This window comes from Trachemys scripta, chromosome 6 (assembly GCF_013100865.1).
Source record: "Trachemys scripta elegans isolate TJP31775 chromosome 6, CAS_Tse_1.0, whole genome shotgun sequence".
Lineage (NCBI taxonomy): Eukaryota > Metazoa > Chordata > Testudines > Emydidae > Trachemys > Trachemys scripta.
The window spans coordinates 41,463,583-41,483,726 of record NC_048303.1 but is presented as its reverse complement, the minus strand read 5'-3'; the positions used below and the strand labels follow the sequence as shown (position 1 = coordinate 41,483,726).

General features: G+C 43.8%; 1 protein-coding gene across 1 annotated transcript in view; it reads right to left on the bottom strand.

Annotated features, from left to right (window-relative positions):
* The window catches only part of ARSB (arylsulfatase B), a 112,276-nt gene extending 93,232 nt beyond the window's left edge, over positions 1-19,044 (bottom strand). The window contains exons 1-4 of the mRNA XM_034774681.1: positions 18,727-19,044; positions 13,488-13,674; positions 10,983-11,173; positions 6,628-6,835 (exon numbers count right to left, since the gene is read on the bottom strand). Of these exons, the coding sequence (XP_034630572.1) occupies positions 6,628-6,835; positions 10,983-11,173; positions 13,488-13,674; positions 18,727-18,999 (859 nt within the window). The 5' untranslated portion in view covers positions 19,000-19,044. The remainder of the gene's footprint in view (positions 1-6,627; positions 6,836-10,982; positions 11,174-13,487; positions 13,675-18,726) is intronic.
* Between the last annotated feature and the right edge of the window lie 1,100 nt (positions 19,045-20,144).

Here is a 20,144-nt window from a genome sequence, read left to right as displayed (position 1 = left end):
ATATTGCTAAACTAATTGGGGAGTTTTACTGGGATTTTTTTATTTTGGTATGTGAGAAGCCTTTTGAAGTCAGATATGCACAAAATAGTGTTTAGTGAAACTTTAAATATAGTCATGCTAATCAATTCTGTACAACTGCAACTATACTAATCCTCAAACATCATTTACAGATTTCTAATGTTCATATAAGCAATGTAGTCTTTCAAAATATCAAAAAAACAAGAATAGTTAAGGGGGGGGGGAGTTTTTTTCCTGCAACACACAATGAGCATATATAAACACAATTTTGCCCTTAACTTTATCAATCACATGTAAAATGATATCAGATCCTCTTTAGAGGGAAAATAATAGTCTGTCACATGCTCTAAGTTTTATAACACGTTGGTTTTCTTTTAGCTATGTAAACTAAGTTTTGAAAGGAAAAGCAGTACATTGCGTCTTACAGGACTCTCTTGTGGTAACTAACAGATACTGCAACAATTTCCAAAATGAGAGAGTTTAGAGACGAAGGAGAGGGAGGGAACAAGTAGAGCCCTACACAGGACTATTCTTTAATCTCTCTCCTGCTATTATGGCAGCGGATCCTCTGGAACCCATGTGATCCCAGTCCTGCTGCAGGGCTGTACAGTAGTCCCATGCAGGGCTCTAAGGGAAAGTTATGGTTTTGTTTTAGCAATTGTGACCATCTTATCATTTAGGATAAAGTTTAAGGTTAAATAACTTCTGTTTTAATGAAAAAATAACGGATGCCGAACTCAATGAGACTAGCTTGCTATAGTGCTGGCAAGTTTCCATCCAAGTTGTTATGATATGTGCTACACAGAGTGATGCCTGATTTCAACTTGTAGCATTCTCACCTGTAGTCATGGTCCACGTTCCAAAACAAGACTTGGACTACTGAGATAGACTGCTGAACTAATGGAGATTACATCCTTTATTTATGATTTTAAAGGAGGTCCCCTTCAATTTATTGAAAGCTAGACTCCCTGGCACTTTTCAAAAGGGAGTAACCCCAATGTCCTGTTCTTTTCAACTACGTTTGTTCTAATGCCCAAGGCTGTCAGAGAGTTATTGCTGCATACATAATATCTGCTTTGTTTGCACACAGTCATTTCACTGACACTACCCATTTCATTAAGGAAGCAGAGTATGTATGATGCTCTGTAAAACCAAGTTTACTGCATGATATATCAGTATAATTTTCTAACCACTTGGTAGTTCTTGATCACTGTACTTCTGATATTTTAATCATTTAATAATTAATAGTTAGCTCATTTGTTTCTGGTTTCAGACTAACAAAGCAACCGTGGAACGCTTGTATTATAAAATAATGTTGGGTAACACTAGTTCACTGGCTTACTCTTGCCTATTTACTTGTGCAAAAAGTTCATCTGTACAAAAAAAACAATAGTAAGACAGCAGAAGTGTGGACTTACGTGATGCATGTAGGGAGACAGACTGTATTAATGGTCAGATTACTTCATTTCTGGCCTGAGGTTTCCATTAGACCACTTTAAAGAGGATCTGGAGTCCCTATATAAATTTTACAAGGTCCTTTCAAAATGTGCAGTAGTTCCATTTGCCAACTGGCATGTTTTCAAGGGAATTCTGGTTAGGCCATATCATACAAAAAGAGGATGGAATAGAAAGAATTTTTATTGAACTCTCTACTATTCTCTTTGGGAGTGAAGATTAAATCAACTTCTGTAATAATTCAGTGAGACTCCAGTGAAAGTGTTCTTTATATTAGAGTCCATAATTAAAAGAGTCAACAATAGGGAAAATGTACATTTGTAGCAGTAACACCAATCAGCATAGCTAACTGCAGCAAATCATTAGGGAACAGTATCAATACCGAATTTTGTGCTGGGATTTGTAGCAATGTGGGGCAGATATCCAAATGTGGGCTAGATATCCAAATGTGGGCTTTACTATATTTATGTAATTACAGCCCGTGAACCTCCTTGAAGAAGGGACTTCAGGAATTTCCAGTTAAAATGGGAAATGTGGACAAAATTGATGTTCATCTGGGCTGTAATCACCATCTTAAGACTCCTTACTCTCTCCTCCCTCACCAATTTCAATGCCCCAGGTTATCACCTTTACATTTTGACTATGGCAAGACAGGCCCAATTTTTATATATCTGGCTGTCCAATTGCTATTATAGTCTCTGTCCCAAGCGCCACTTAAATTCTTCAGGTTGTGAGGAACCCAGAGCAGATTAGCCAATGTCAGAGAAAATTGGGAAGCGAGTCAGTAAAATCAATCTCTGCAGCAAGAGAAGAGGCATCTTGGATGGAATTCCCAGTGCTATGGAGGATCTTTCCCTTGCCTTGGACTGGGGTGGGGGGGGGGGGAAGGGGAAAAGAGGGTCTATGGTTTAAGCCCCTAGTCCATCAGTAAGGAGGATAATGAGATGGACTCCCCTGAGAAGTCAAGTCTTTGGGGGATGAAGAGAAGGTGTAAATTCAGAAGATAAGTAAAGTGAGAGATCAGGAAGGAAAGGGATCTCTTACTGGGAGGTAAGCTGCAGAACATGAAAGATTGAGAAGGCTGGGACTTGTAAGGGAGAGCATGCCTTACACTGGAGAAAGCATTGAGGGGAAGTTGGGATGGGAACTGAGATTTTGGGTGTAGCAGGAGTTTAAGCTCCATAATTAAATTCAAGTCAGCTCCACCCTGCTTGTGGGGCTCACCCCCTCCTTAATTCCATTTCCCCCCTGTTAAACATCTACCTTTACCGATGTTATAGGTGCAAATAGGCATCTACACTCCCAGTTATGGGGAGCACCTTTGAGATTGAAACTGTGTAAATAACCTGCAAGGATACAACAGCACAAAGTCCCCATATGACACCAAGCTGCATGACTTTGGGCTTCTCTTTTCAAACACTTTCCTATGGTCTTTTCAAAGATCTCACTTAAAGATTTTTTTTAAGTGTTATACAAAGAAGCTGAATAGATTTAATAGTTTCAACATGTGTTTTTTGGAAGCTGTGCCTTTAATGCATGCAATGTTTTACTATAGAGAATAGCTGTGTGAAGTGACATAAGAAGACTGGAAAAAATGAATAACTATCCTATGATTTGCCTGATCTAGGCCCAATTTCCTTGGGTTTCAAATCATTAAGTTCCATTTCTGGCAGTTTAAATTGTCAATACAGTTCAAGTCCCATCGGATAAGACTATGACTTGGGCTTCTCCTGACAGCCCGACACTTGTCTAAACATATCTGTAGTCGATTATTTAGATAGTTGTCATTAAAAATATACTGCGACAGTAAGAAAAATACTAGAGTTTATAAAGCACAAGCTAACTGATTGAAAACTTAGTTTAAGTGTAACTACTATGTTTCTAACAGAAGTATTGGGAGCATAAGCTTTCGTGGGTAAGAACCTCACTTCTTCAGATGCAAGACTTCAGATGTCTTGCATCTGAAGAAGTGAGGTTCTTACCCATGAAAGCTTATGCTCCCAATACTTCTGTTAGTCTCAAAGGTGCCACAGGACCCTCTGTTGCTTTTTACAGATTCAGACTAACACGGCTACTCCTCTGATACTTGATACTATGTTTCTAGCTCAGATGTCTTTAGTATTAGTCCATAATCTACTGAAAAAATTATACTGAAAATAGCTGTAATAGGGTCACGAGTGGAGGGTGCAATTTTACCATATGCAGTAAGTATTGATATCGGATTCCATACAGCTTTGCTTATATGAAGTTCCAAATATGAATACATCTTATAATGGGGGTTCCTCCCAGAACAAAGATGTTTACATAGTACAGGTATCAGGCCTAATTTGAACTGGGATCGGAATATGAATACAATCTCAATGAGTGGGCAGATTTTGGCCTCAAAGCTGTGCAACAGAGCTGTTAAATTCAAAATATTTCATACAAATTGAATACAAAGTGAGATGTTCAGGAATTCCTGCCCTACTCCCAAGCAAAACCATATTAAGTAAAACCTGAGTATAGTAAAGGTTGGAAGCTTTGGAGGGCTATTCCCACTCCCAAATCAGACAAAGCGAGGAGGGGGAAAAACATTTTGAAGGATGCAGGACATTGCATTATTCCCCTGAATCCTATGAAGACTTCTAGATTTCAGCTAAATTCAGTTCCATTCAGTTCAGACGTAAGGGAGACTGTACTTTTTATATATATATATATATATATATAAAATATAAAATCTATTACAGTAGTAGAGTAGTAGCCTAGAAGTTTTAAACAAGATTGGGTCCCCAGTGTGCTAAACATATATACAGTAGAAGACAGTTCTTGCCCTGAAGAGCTTTCAATCTAAATCTGATAAGATTAAGAATCCATCAGCAAGTATCAAAGCTGGTTTTATTAGTGGAAATTTGCTTCAGGAGGTTAAGGGCCCAAAGTAATATTTCAGTCAAGCCAAAGAGTATATATAATTAAATACAGATGTTTGGTCTCAACCAATTTGTGATAGGATACTAGTGGTGACACCTTGGTCACTGAGTTTGCTGCAGCACTGGGAAGAGTGCAGGCTTAATTGAAGCCAATTTTACACTTTCTGTTGGGGGACTATGAGCACCTGGGTGGTAAACACTGGACTAAGGATGTAATTGGAAGGATATAAGTGGAAGGAAGAGGAAGCAAGGGGGAACTCAGAAGAAAGTTCAGCAGGTGAACCCGGGCTGAGGAGTGAGGGCTGCAGGGAAGCCTTCCCTTGCTCTAAGCCTGCATTACACTGTGTTACTTTGTAAGAAAAGGTTTCAGAGTAGCAGCCGTGTTGTTCTTTTTGCGGATACAGACTAAGAGTACTTGTGGCACTTTAGAGACTAACAAATTTATTAGAGCATAAGCTTTCGTGGGCTACAGCCCACTTCTTCGGATGCATATAGAGTGGAACAGATATTGAGGAGATTTCTGTATGTGTGTATATATATATATCTCCTCAATATGTGTTCCACTCTATATGCATCCGAAGAAGTGGGCTGTAGCCCACGAAAGCTTATGCTCTAATAAATTTGTTAGTCTCTAAAGTGCCACAAGTACTCTTGTTCTTTTTGTAAGAAAAGAATAAATACATACCTTGGTGAAAGATAACAGCTTGGTATGTGTTTGTGACCGTGAGGCCACACAAATTTTTCAGGCAGTTATGTCACAGGGCATCTGTCACTACCCGGTGTACTCAAGTCCCTGCTGGATGTTTGTTTGTATCACATATTAAAAGGGACAGTTTGAATAGTGCCTGGAAAAATGGGCACTATAAGTCAGGACTGAGGTGAATTGGCAGAGCTCTGTGAATAAAGGCTCAATCCTGAGAGGTACTGTAATCTTAAAAGCAAGTGAATTTTATGTAATTACAACCCGTGAACCTCCTTGAAGGAAACTGAAGACCCCCAGCACTTCACACAAGGCTCTCAGTAAGTTTGTACACTGCCTTTCTGCATTGCATATGGTTCTAGACCAGGAGTCTCAAACACGTGGCCCGTGGGGTTCTTTCGTGCGGCCCGCCAAGCTCCCCATGCCCCCCCCCCGCCTGCCCTCCCCTCTGCCTACCCTGTGGTGCCGTGAGCCCCGCACCACTCCCTGAAGCGGCTGGAACTATGGCCCTGCAGCCCCGGACAGGGCAGGGGTGGGGGAGTAGAGGGCTCCGTGCTCTTGCTTCCAGGCAGCGCTCCCTGCAGCTCCCATTGGCCGGGAACCGCAGCCAATGGGAGCTTTGGGGGAGGTACCTGGAGGAGCAGCAAGAGCAGCACATGGCGCCATCTGCCCCCCAGGACTCCAGCTGCTTCCTGGAGCGGAGCAGGGCCAGGGCAGGCAGGCTGCCTGCCCTGGCCACCTTGCATGGCGCTGCCACCCCAGAGCCACTCTAGGTAAGCAGCGCCGGGCCAGAGCCCACACCCCTCCTGCACCCCAACCCCCTGTCTGGAGCCCCCTGCCACAGCCTGCACCCCAACCCCCTGCTGCATCCCTCACCCCAACTCCCTGCACACCCTGCCCTGAGCCCCCTGCCACACCCCTCACCCCTCCTGCACCCCAACTCCCTGCCCTGAGCCCTCTGCACTCCCTGCTGCACTCCTTACCCCTCCTGCACCACACACCCCAATTCCCTGTCCTGAGCCCCCTGCCGTACCCTGCACACCTCCTGCACCCTGCCCTGAACCCCCTGCACATCTCCTGCACCTCAACTCCCTGCCGCACCCTGCACCTCTCCTGCACTCCCTGGGGGCAGGGAGGGGGCAGAGTTGGGGTGAGGACTTCGGGGAAGGGGTTGGAATGGGGGCAGGGAAGAGGCGGGGCAGGGGTGGGGCCTCATGGAAGGGGTGGAGTGGGGGCGGGGCCAGGGGCAGCAAGGGGTGGGTGTCAATGCACTAGTCCTCATGCAGCCCTCGTGGTCATTTGAGTTTGAGACCCCTGTTCTAGACAATGGTATTAATCCTTAGTTTTCAGGAACACTCCCTCAAAATTGTTTATTTATGTTTAAGAGGGAAAAATAAATTTATTCTCTTTTAGGAAAAGTTTGTTTTATTTTTATAGCTCCTGTACATTTAAAATCTGTTCTGAAATGGATCACTTAGTGGTTAGATGTGTCTCTCTTCAGCTTATATTCAGGTGACTCATTGAATGTATTTGACTAAACAGTCTTACCAGTAGAGAAGATGAGAACTGTGTTGTCCCAAAGCCCGTATCTCTTCAGGGCTGCAGTGACATTTCCTACAGCTTCATCCATAATGGACACCATTCCCGCATAATGACGTCTCTTCTCATCTTTGATGAAGGCGTACGGTTTCATGTATTCCCCAGGGACCTGAAGGGGCTCATGGACAGACTGGAGAGCAAGGTAGAGAAACAGAGGCTGGGGAGGAAAAAAGCAGTATGCAAGCTAGATGAGAAGAGTATCCAAGCATTAAATGCAATAAATAAATCAATCACATGAACCAATTAATACAGCAATTGTCTTGTTTTCCTCCTGATTTCTCTAAGCATAAAATATACACAATTCTGGGAAAGATTTTTATGAAAGGCACTGAAATATTAGTGTATATTTTCATTTTAATGGTAGAAAAGCCAGTTGATTTTTATGATCTTCCTGCCACTCAACTTAGCTTCCTATCCTTTTTTCAAAAGCAAGACCAAACTACATACAATACTGTTTCTATTACTACAGCAAAGTCTTACAAATCTGTAAGTCATCAAATAGCAAGTTGTAAACAGGATTTGGGTAGAAAGTCTGAATCCCAGATTCGTTATACAAAATACAATCATATTTCATGTGCAAAATATCCTGGTTAGTGATGGTGTCATTTGTCATGAAAATCTCCATTGCATTTTCTTTTTACATCCCTATTACAGAGCTTATGAGGAGCCCAACTCACCATGGGCAGTGGGGCTTTTATGTTTCTTATTTTTAAACCAATGACTGGGGAGCGGGGATTTTATGTTTCTTATTTTTAAACTAATGACAGACCATTTCATTCCACTAAGTGTCTTCCTGCAATTGGTTCTGTTAGTTATTGGCAAGCTAAATTGTATTCTAAGTCTTACCTCAGGGTAAATTCTTTGTACAAGTTCTGCAAACTAATAACTCAGAAATAGTACATGATCATACAATAAAAGACTATCACAATGCATATACACAAGGGATCCTAAGTAAGGTGTGTCAGGCAACCTTAATTCTGGCATACCCTAACTTAATTGCATGCTTTGCAATCTTACTGTTCTTTTAATAAAGTTTTTTGTAATTTCCTAGGCTTTAAAAATAAAGGAATACAAATTCCATAATGTGGAATCACATTGACACCCACATGGGTCATTAGCAGGATTAAAACATTTAAATCCACCATACTGACCTCTACACCTTGAGCTAATGGAGTAATTGATACCAATAATAGGTTGTTATCCTTCTAAGTGGACCAGCACTAGAGGGGAATAAGACACATGCTTTGCCAGTGGGTTTCACAGATATTTGCTGACAGCAGAGAAATGGCAAAACTCAGGAACCTTGGGTTCCATTACTGGCACTAACACTTTCCTGCCCATTCCCCCTTATTCTGCCCTATCCTCTCCAAACTGGGCCAGTTCTTTCCCTTTCTCACCCCTGGCTCCTCGTCTCAGTCCCAATCTCCTTACCTAGTCAGTTCCAGTCACCACCCCTCAGACTTCTCATCCCAGCATGTTCTAATCACCCCCTCCCTGCTCCCATTACCATGCCCAACTGTCAGAGGGTGTGGCTGCCTCACAGCACCCCCTGCTGGGGAAGGGTGGCACTGCTACAACTCTCTGCCTCAGTTTCCTTCCCTGAGATGGGTCTCCTAGGTTCTCTGCCTGTACTGGATACATAGCTTAGTCTTCCAGCCAAATCAAAAACAAATTAAAAAAAAAAAAAAGTTGTTCTTCTGCCCTTTGGGATGTCTCTTCAGCTCATGCTCTGGGCCCTGTTCCCAGCTCTTTTCTGGGCAATCTTTGAGGTTTTTTTTTTCCTGCTCTGATATGGAATACTCTGCCCTTAGGCTAGTTCCCCTGGAATACCATTCTCAGATCCTGACTCAGAGCCTTCCATAGGAGCCTGCTTGCTCCCGGTGGTTTCTCTACTCCAGGATAGAACCCTGGGTTCCCAAGCTGGCTCCTCTGGGGTACCAAGCCTCCCACAAAACTTGGCCCAGAACCTTCCCACTCACTGTGATTCTAACCCCCAGAATGATCTCTCTCAGTGTAATGGATACCTGGACCTTATAGAATAACTATCACCCTCTCAGGCTGGGAAGCAGATAATTAATAATGGCACAGCTGCTGCAGCCCCATCTCCCTTTAAAGGGTCCATTCTCTCTGTGACTCCAATCAGTCCCAATCACCCCTTCCAAGATCCTCTTCCAATCTGTTTCTCTCCCCACACCTACCCACATTTCCTATACCACCTGACTCCCAGAGCTCCTCATCCAAGCTCAGTGTTTCTCCCCCCCACCGCATCCTTGTCTCAGTCTCTTTGCCCAAACAGTCCCAGTTTGCTCTCTGGCTCCTTGTCATATCTACCTCCCCGCCTTCAGTTACACCCCACTGGCTCCCAGTCTCATTTCCAGCCAGTTCCAGTCTCCTCATCCCATCTCAGTCCCCCCACCCCACTACACACACACAGGCTCCTAGACTCCTCTTCCTCCCCATCTCCCTCCCCAGCTCTAGTCTGCCAGACAATCCCAGTCGATTCACCTTGCCAGCCTCCAGTTCCAATCAACTCTCCCCTCCCCAGCTCTTGTCCCCTCCTTTGCATCTGAATGAGGCAGTTTCCTCCTCCATGTTGCCTGGGTCCTAACAGGCAGGAACAAGGTAGGGCATCATTGAGAACACAGGAAAGACAGGCTCCCTGTTCTTAGTTCTGGTGCCTCCGCTGCCATTGCAGGTAACGTCCTGCTCAACCCAGGCTTGAGCATGCCTACTGCAGTCAGACTCTTCTATTCAATGTAGCTGCGAAGCTCCAGCAAGTCTCTACTGAGCATGTGTAAACCTAAATTTTTCAAGGGTTTATAAATTGGCCAAAATTTGGGTGGATGTTCACAAAGATGACAAAAGGCACTTCTCTGACAAAGTCCACCCCTTCTGCCAAATTTCAAGTATTGGGCCATGAGAACTCCTCAAAGAAAAATCACCAGATACTGTTTTTTTAGTACTAACAAAACACTTTCCTCCTAGACTCATTCTTGAAAACAGCTGAACTGCTTTGGCTGAAGTTCTGCCAAAAAATTCAGTCTTAAACACGTTTCAGTTTTGAAAATTGTCATGCCTTCACTTAGCAGTTTCCCTTTTTGTATGTGCATTTGTAAATTAACAATGTAATATGTCAGATTGCAGTAAAACAAAATAATGCATTTGTTACAAATATGTCAATTAGCCCCACATACTAGCATTCTTTGTGTTCTTGTCCAAAGCAAGGTAGTCTATTTGTACTATCTTGTTGTGAGTTTTAACAACAACAAAAAAGTTAGTTTGGGGGTGGAGGATTAACTGAACTGCAGTGTTTAATTCAAAAGTTTATGTCATAGTTTAAGGTCTTTATATTAGAGGAGTGAAAGAGATTCTGGATTTTTTCTGGGACCTTTAAATTAAGAACTTCAACTTTGCTTCTTTTTATAATATAAGTTAAGATATTTTACATTTAGCACACTGCATCTTAATAAGGAAGATGGATTTTAATGAGGGAAACATTCCTAGCTTGTGAGTTTGAACATTATTTATACAATGTCCCTTATATGAAGTTATATATATATATAACAAAGCTATGTTGTTAATTATTTTTCTGCACAATGATTAAGATCTTCTTCATTCACATCCAGCTCCATCCTACGCTGTGTATCTCCTGTAGAAGTCTTTTCAACTATTATGTGCACCACGTTATACAATACAGTAGAACCTCAAAGTTACAAATACCTCAGAAATGGAAGTTGTTCGTAACTCAAACGTTCATAACTCTGAACAAAACATTATGGTTGTTCTTTCAAAAGTTTACAACTGAACATTGACTTAATACAGCTTTGAAACTTTACTATGCAGAAGAAAAATGCTGCTTTTAACCATCTTAATTTAAATGAAACAAGCTCAGAAACAGTTTCCTTACCTTGTCAAATCTTTTTTTTTAAAACTTTCCCTGTATTTTTTTAGTAGTTTACATTTAACACAGTACCAGTCCTGTATTTGCCTTTTCTTTTTGTCTCTGCTGCTGCCTGATTGCATACTTCCAGTTCCAAATGAGGTCTGAGGTTACCTGATCAGTTCATAACTCTGGTGTTCAGAACGCTGAGGTTCTACTCTATAAGGGCTTTGAACATTCAAGTGTCAATGCAATACTGTCCATTTCTATTTGCTGAACTTTTTAGTTAAGTGCAGCTCTGTATCTAGATATTTATCAGCTACTGTTTACAAAGCAAGCTCAAGTCTTATAAACAAATAGTGCATGAAAATATTAAAACACTTATAAAGTAAGTTCTCAAAAAAGCAATAGCTGTCTACTGTACCTTCTCAGTTTTATGGTTGGCTATAAGATCTACAGCTCTTTTCGTAAATACATTAGTGGAATACATGTTTCCAAATCCAACTGCAACTTCTTCTCCATCTCGAAAATCAAGAGCACAGCGTGTTGCATTCTTTGCACTGATAAACACACAACGTTCATGGGAATAATAATCTTCACTTCCCAGAAGATAACCTAGAACAGGAAAAAGGTGACAAAGTGAGCAAGCCAACATATAATTTACTATATATAAACTAATACATCAGGAGACTTTCCAAGGGCACAAAGTGAGTTGAGTGGCAAACTGTCCTTTGTGACTTAGAAAAATTATTCCTTCAGAGTTTCAATTTTTTTCAAAAACAAGGCTAATCAGTCCAACATTCCTTAATATTTCTCATCTTGTATTTATTTGAAAATAAAGCACAAAATCCAATTCTAAGTATCAATTATACAAACCCAGAAAAATGTTAAGAGCAGTTCAATAACTTTACATATAAATTGGCATGCATATAAATCAAAGATACTACCATTAAAATGATGCACATGTCCTGAGCCTGTTGCTAACTAGAATAACTTTTAGTTATGGTTTTGTAAACTGTATTTGTTAGTACAGAACGCTTATATCTAAATAGATACTATGAACACTGGAATTATCATACTGTTTACATTTATAGATAGATTACAGGAATGCCTTCCATGCGAACTGTGGTGATTTCTGATCTGCTGATGACACCAACTGGTGAAAGAAAGAAATAATTCTTTACAGAATAAGTTACTGATCTTAAGAATCAAAAATAAGGATCTCCTACAAATTTTGCTTCCATCAAGGGTCCAATCTTCTAAGGTACTGCGCAGATTTAACTCCCATTGACTGAAAGCAATGAAATTGCCTCAAAAACCCTTTGCAACCTCATCCCTAAATCAACCCTAACTTTATCACCCCAAAAATTCTCCAGAATAACAGGGGAATGTTGCAAAGCATACCCTGAAGGCAACTAAATTTAGGCTCAGTATGGGGGCAGATTCAGTTTCAAAATCCAGGACTTTGACCAAAAACTTTTCTTCTGCTAACCCACTCCATCTAAAAACCTAATGAACTCCCACCACAAACCAAACAACTAAAGGTCTAGCCAAACAACTTCCAACTATACCATATTGTTTATGTGCAAAACTCCACAGATGCAGAGGACGTCAAAGAAAGACATGGAAGGGCTTTCTAAAGGAAACATCAAAAATATGCTCTTGAAAATAAGAAATAAATTGTGTGTGGGGGGGGGTTGTTTGTTTTAAGAGCATCTAGTGATTTTGGACCACTAGCTGACAGTTTCTCTCAATGCTCAGCCTGAGACAGATGGGGCCAGATTTGCAGAAGCATTGAACCTTCACAGCTCAATTGGAATAATGGTTTTAACATATAAAGAGCTAAGAGCTCTGAAAAATAAATTACCTCCCTCTCATGAGCACCCAAAATTATTAGACACTTAACAATTTTGGTGTTAATCTCTGTGCCTCAAGTCCCTAGCTGTAAAATGAGGCAGTATTATCCCCACCTCACAGGTAACGTGACATGAGGTGTTGTGAAGATAAATTCATTAATGTTCATGAAGCACTCAGATACTTTGGTGAGAGCATCACAGAAAGCCCAGGAGAAAGTAAATAGTTTTGTATTCAGTGCAGTGTTTGGATGGCATACATTAAGGCCTGGAGTCACATATGAAATGTGGAAGATAAAAAGGAAACATTTAATAACTAACCAGTCACTTAATGAGGAAGGGGTCCTGTGAAAAAACAGTATATGCTCATGCAATTAAAGACTGTGTTGTAATGCATACTCATAACTGGGCCAAATTAAAGTTACACAGGTATCCTAATTTTGGCAGTGCCTAAGTTTTGAGTGCTTAACTTTGCAACTTTAAAGTTCCTTTAACAGTTTTTTATAAATGTAATTTTATCTAGGTTCTTGTAACACCTTGATCATGGTAGTATCTGAGTGCCTAATGAATTCAAGAAATATATATTGTATTTAGAAAATATATTAAAAATGACCAAGTCTGGTAAAATGCCTATTGCTTTTTCTAGTTAAGACACTGCTATTAAAAAAATCAATACACAAACTACAGTAATGTTAGAAGTCTGACCTAAACCTAGACACATGAAAAATTCAGTTTAAAGCTTCCTCTAAGAGCACACTAATGCAACATGTGGAGTAACTGAGTACAATGGGACAAGTTAAATGTGGAGCTTAAAATATAAATATATTTGCTTCTGTGGGTTTAAAAATCAGACCATTTTCAGCAATAGGCTTTTGGATAGCAACATTTATTTATCGAGTGTAGTCTGCCAAATTAGAGAGCTGTATTTTGGTATCATGTGTTGAAACAACAGCTAAAACATTGTTTTACTGGCTATATATTAATTCTGAGTTTGTTGTTGTTAAAAATATTTCCCCTTTCAATATGGTTAGTAAAAGTACTTTAAAAAAAAAAAGAGTAGTAAATCTGGCCATTACCAAAATAAGTATCAAATCCTCTGCGGGTTGGAAGGCACTCTTTTTTGTACATGCCTAGATGCCACTTCCCTACCATGTGGGTAACATATCCTGCTTCCTTCAGCAGTTCAGGCAGGAGTTTCTCATTCAACGGGACACAGCTGGGTTGGCAAGGCCAAATTATTTGGTGTTGTAAACCTGTATGGATCTTGGAAAAATAAACCCAATGCAGGTATTAGTTATAGCATGATGGCAATGTATGCAATGAAAGCACTGTATCAATATTTTAAAATATACACATAAAATGAGCCTGGAGTCTCGCAATTCCACCTTACATAAAGCATTTGCTAGAAGACTCTGGAAGTACTTTACAGATTGCATGCACAGGTATCACATAAAAACCCACTGCTTTCTTCCGAAGAGACTATAAAATTTTTGTACTACTTGTTGGCTTACAATTGTACCATGACTAGCCATCATTAGTAAAGAAAGCATATGTTTATTTAGCCAACCAAAAACTCAGTATGGTCACTGTGATGGGATCCCCGGGATGCAGCCTAGGACTATGGGAGCGCTGTGACCCCTGAACTCTCTCCAGCCTGGGCTGTCTCTCACAATGCCTTGCTAGTGACCAGAAGCAAACCCCTCCAGGCGCTGTGATCACTCAGCACAACAGCATGTGGAGACCCAACACCCAGCTATATTGCATGAATGCTCCCAGAGCCACTCATGAATCACACAGAGAAAGGCACCAGAGCCAAATCCCCCCAGCTCCCAGCACTGTACCTAGTGATGAGTTGCCAAAATCTTAGGAACTGGTTCCCTACCAGGGCTTCGGCGGCACGGCTCCGGCGGCTGAAGGACCTGCCACCAAAGACCCGGTAGGGAACCACCCAGTGAGTACACCCCCCCACCCATGTCCTGCCCCCGACTGCCCCCCTCAGAAACCGCAACCCATAACACCCCCCTTGTCCCCTGACCACTCCTTCCCAAGACCACCAACCCTAACTGCGCCCCAGGACCCCATCTCCTACCCAACTAGCCCTGCTCCCTGTCCCCTGACTGCCCCATTCACCACCACTCCAACAGACCCCCAGAACTCCCACGTGGTGCCTACCCAACCCCCCCTTCCCCATCCCCCGACCACCCCCCAAGAACCTCTGCCCCATCCAACCCTCCCCACCCCCAGCTCCCTGTCCCCGCCTTATCCAACCCCCCCGGCCCCGGCCTCTTACCCCTGCCGGGGCCGGAGCCGCACCAAACGGCCGAAGTCGGGGCTAGGGCCCGGAGTCAGGGCCCAGCCTGGGCCGGATTCGTGCCACGCAGTCGGAGTCGGGGCCCGGCCCGGAGCCGCGCCCAGGGTCGAGGTCGGGCAGCACCGCGCAGACGGAGTTGGGGCCAGGGCCCAGGGTCGGGGCTGGGCTGGAGCCGGGCAGTGCCGTGCAGCTGGAGCCAGGCCAGGCGGCACCTGGAGCCCTCCCCGCTCCCGCTCCAGCTCAGCTCACCTGCAGGAAGCCCTGCTTCCCGTGAATCGGCTGATTCGCGGGAAGCAGGGGATGGGGAGGAGAAGCCGGGGGGAGTGTCAGGGGAGGAGGCGGAGCTAGGTGAGCTGGAGCTGCCAGAGATTTTGTTAAATTTAAAAGCCCTTTTAGAACTGGGACAACCAGTGCTAAAAGGGCTTCTAAATTTAACAACCAGTTCCCGTGAACTGGTGGGAACCGGCTCCAGCTCACCACTGACTGTACCTCAGGAATATACCATCTTGCACTGCTCAAGATGGGCAGTGCAGATTTATTAATTGATTCACCACTTCATCAATGGAAAATGGATATACACCAGCCTTCGCAAAACCTGAGCAGATTCGCCCCACTCTTCATACAAACTCACTCGTAAAGCTAAACAGTTAAACAAATGTATTGCCTATAAAAGGTAGATTTTAAGTGATATTAATTGATAGGCAAAAATATATATATATATAAGCACGCAGTCTAAACTCTCAATCCTATTAGACTGGGCAACAACAAGACTAAGCAGTTTTTCTCACTGGATATTGCAGTCCTTAATATACAGATTTCATCCTTGAAATCTGGGCCAGTCCCCTCAGCTGGAGTCTTCAGAGTGTCCTTGTTGCTTGAAGCATAGGTGGGTGAAGGAGAAAGGCCCAGCATGTGGCCTCAGTCTATGTGCTTGGAAAACAAAAGTCGAGGCATCTCTGGGTGGGCATTGCTGAGGGCTTGTCTACACTGGCACTTTACAGTGCTACAACTTTCTCGCTCAGGGGTGTGAAAAAACACACCCCTGAGCGCTGCAAGTTTCAGTGCTACAAAGTGCCAATTTAGCCGTACTTCCAGCGCTGGTAGCTATTCCCCTCATGGAGGTGGGTTTTTTAGAGCACTGGGAGAGCTCTCTCCCAATGCTATGCCGTGACTACACAAGCCACATTAAACGTGCATTGCCAGTGAAGATATGCCCTGAGTCTCCAGGCAAGGTTGAGCAATTCCCCTGGTGTGGCCTCATGCAGCCGAGTTATTGAATTGTAACTCCCTTGCTGGACAATGGCTGTTGATGAATTGTTTCACACCCCACCTGAGTGTCAGTTACTTTCCTTGCTGTTGCCTGTGGGGAGCTAATATCTGTCTGAATACCCAACTTACAGTATGTTTTAGTGACAACCATACAACATAATTCTCATAACTTCATATGTGTTAATGATTTACATATATGGATAGAGAAATGACTTTCAGCAGATCATAACCTTTCCCCTGATACCTTACAAGGCATGCTTTATATGCAAGATCACAATCATATATAAATGATGAATATGGGGGTTACAGGGTGCTCCCTCAAGGTACAGAATGTCAAGTGACATTTTAGAATGGCCAGACTATTCCACAGCATACAGGGTAAAATCCCAGCCATACTGGAAGTCAATTATGAAACTTCCATTGGCTTCAATAGGGGAAGGATTTCAGGTATAATCAATTTAAGTAATATATTTACTAGTCTACACTCAGTCTAAATCTATAATCAACTCAAAAGATTAAAATTCTAAGAATGTTTAAAATCAATAATTTTCTTACTAATTGATCTACCATTAAGAACTTTAGAAGTCAGATCTTTGAGCCTCATTTGTAATCTAAAGAGAGAAAACTTAACCATGTGTACAAACTTGATAGTTGGCTGAAAAAAAACTGGAAATTGTGCTCCAATTTTGCTAAAACTGTCTTTAAAAAAATTGAACCTTATTTTACATGCTTGAGGTTCACAGCTAAAGTGTAATACATCACTATCATTTTTTCACAGATTCTCAACTTTATTTTTTAAATCAATTACATTCTGTAGCTAGTAGAGTTCTATAGTTCTTCCTTCTCTCAACTTCCTCATTACAATATTGAAACATTTCTCGGAACTGAAGAAGAGCTCTGTGTAAGCTTGAAAGCTTATCTCTCACCAACTGAAGTTGGTCAAATAAAAGATATTACCTCACCCACCTTGGCTCTGCAATATCATGGGACCAAAATGGCTACACCACCGCATACATTTGGAGAGAGTGATTCCATGGTGAGACATTTCTTCCCCATGCTGGTTCAATTGTTAACCTCTCCATTTGGACTACTATAGAGGCTCTAATTTTAGTGGTGTCCTTCATGACATGCTCACTTATTCATGAGGAACTGGACTGAATACACCACCAAGAATTTTCATGTAAGAAACTGAAGATCCAAATAAGTGACTTTTGGTCACTAGGATGTTTGTGCCTGAAGACACTATACTTTTGTCCAAACTTCAGATAAATAAATACAGCTGTCAGCTCTTCCTTACTCCAATACATGCATGAAAATGATAAGGCCCACACCTGCCTGCTGTGGCCCCATGCCGTTCCCGGAAGTGGCCGGCTGCTGCTGGCACACCTCTGCATGCCCCTGGTGGGGAGGGGGGAAGGTGGCTCCATGCGCTTCCTCCGCCCCCAGCACAGTCCTCACAGCTCCCATTGGCCGCAAACCGGCCAATGGGAGCTGCGGGGGCAGGCAGCGCAGGGAGACCTGCTGCTCCCCTCCCCACAATGGGCACGCCGCAGAGACACACTCCCAGTCGGCAGTGCAGCAGCCGACTGCAGCCTGCCTGAGCCATCATAAGTGCCTCACCTGTGGTAAGTGCCTCCCGTCCAGAACCTGCACCTGGCATCCCCTCTCACACCCCAATCCACTGCCCCAGGTCAGAACCCCTCCTGCACCCAAACACCCTCCCAGGTCCTGCACCCCAACACTCTGCACCAGCCCGGATCTCCCTCCTGTATCCTAACTTCCTCCCAGACCCTGCAACCCCTCCTGCACCCCAATCCTCTGTCCCAGCCCGGAGCCTCCTCCTGTACCAAACTCCCTCCCAGAGCCCACACCCCTCACCCTCTCCTGCACCCCATCACTCTGCACCAGCCCAAAGCTCCCTCCTACACACAAACTCCCTCCCAGACCCTGCACTCTTTCTATTAATATAGTAGAAATGTGCGGCCCACGACGACTTACCAAAATTTGTGGAGTAGCCCTCCTGCGAAAATTATTGCCCAACCTGGTCTACTATAATACAATCCTGCCACCATGCAGAAGGAGACACTACAAGAACCCACTAGAGGGCTCTCCCACCCAAATTAGTCTATATGATCTGTCACTATACGCTGTCATCTTTACTAAAAGATAACAGACCCTCACAAGAATTTGGGCTTTCTTCCTCTGTACATGGCTCTAAAAAAATAATTTCCATTAGTTCTGTTGGGTTTAGCTAATGTATTCAGAGAGCTCGGGGTACATTTTTTAGGAGCCTAAATCTCATTGTCTAAAAGTGATCTGGGCAATTCAAAACCCCCATGAGGTGCGTGCCTGCATCTTCAGCTGCCTAAATACCTTAACAAGGTAGCCCTACAATCAATGGGGCTTAGGAGCTTTTCAAAGTGTCACCCTTGTTTGGGGCGGGGGAAGGCACCTTACGCTGCCAGCCGGGGTCAGCAGCAGCACCAGGCCCTCGGTAACAACTTTGTACAGACTTGCAGCCTCCCTGCTGAGATTGGGGAGGTCTTAGAGGGGCCGGGAGAGGCTCACACGCCCCGTCCTTGCTTGCGTCCCAATGCGGGGCCCTCCTGCCAAGGTAGCTGAAGGACAAGCCAGTGCCACACGCCGCCAACTCAGCGGAGTCCCTGCCCACCCCCGGAGCTCCCGCTAGGCTTGCGGGCTGCCCAGGCGGCGCTGGGACCGGGTTGCTGCCCTACCTGGTACCTGCCGGTGAGCAACTGGCTGCGGGACGGGGTGCACAGGGGCTGCGTGTAGTAGCGCTCCAGCCGCACCCCGCCCGCCCCCAGCGCATCCAGCTGCGGGGTGCGGATGAGGGAGTCGTGCCAGCCCACGTCGTGCCAGCCCAGGTCATCGGCCAGCACCACCACCAGGTGCGGGGCCGCCGCGCTGCCGGCCAGGCAGAGTCGCAGCCAGCACAGGAGCAGCGGGAGCCGCGCTGAGCCCAGCCCGACCCCCGGCCGCCTCAGCATGCTGCCCGCCTGTCCCGCCGCTCAACCAGGAACTGGCCTGCGCGGGCACCGCCTCCAGCACAGGGCCAGCGGCTTCAGCACCCCGCCCCCTGCACAAGGCGACGGGCCTCCGAGGGCTGGGGCCCGCCCCCGCACAGAGCAGGGGAAGGAAGGGGCCCAGCATCCGCGCCTTCTACCGAGCAAGTCACCAGCCTAATGCTTTGCCCATGCCACAGGGCAGGAGCCTCAGGGTGGCCAGGCCCACCTCACGTCCCACATGGCAAAGCAAGCAGACATCAAATTCAGAGAAGTTCCTTCTCTGACAGACTCTGCCAGTGCTGCCAACCTCTCCAGCGCCACCCAACCTGCATAGACCCCCAAAGAAGCTTTTATGGGGACACAGGAGAATTATGAAGGGACGCTGACAATGCCATCCCTAGAACTCCAGACAGATGCATCCCTGCACAGACATGGACTTCAAGCTACTAAAAAAAAACAAAAAAACAAAAAAACCTACAAACCCCTAAACAGTATCACAAAGCAATCCCTCCACTCACAACCAGATCCAGAACTGTTGCTCAGAAAGAGGGAGAAAACAAGAAAAGTTCTTTAACTAGGACTGTCAAAAAACCACAGCAAAGTAAATGACTCACCCAGTCAAAAATACACAGAAAATCTATGCAATGTTCAGCATGAAACACTGAGAAATTTCAAATCAGTATATGAATGATCTGAATAAGAAACTGACACAAACCAAAAAACTCAATAGAAACAAATACCAGACAAACCTAGAAACAAAATTATATCAGGTAATAAATTATATACAAAAAAATTTCAAACCCAATAAATATAAACAAAATCTAGGAATCCAGAATAGTAAAATCTGGATAGAAACTTCGAAAAAACAAAAACAAACAAACAAAACCCCAGAAGAAATCCAACTTGAAAAGCTAAAAGCAAACTGACATTCTCAGAAAAGTACTTGGAATACAGTGTATCAAACTCTATTAGGCAAACCAATGTAAACATAAAAACTGAAGGAAATCCCATAAATTCAAGCTGAAGAAATCATGTGGCCAGATAATATAATTATTTAAACTCTAAAACACACCAGTAAAGAAATCCAAGATACTTGCCAATGAAAAATAGTGGCCTGCCTTGCAGAT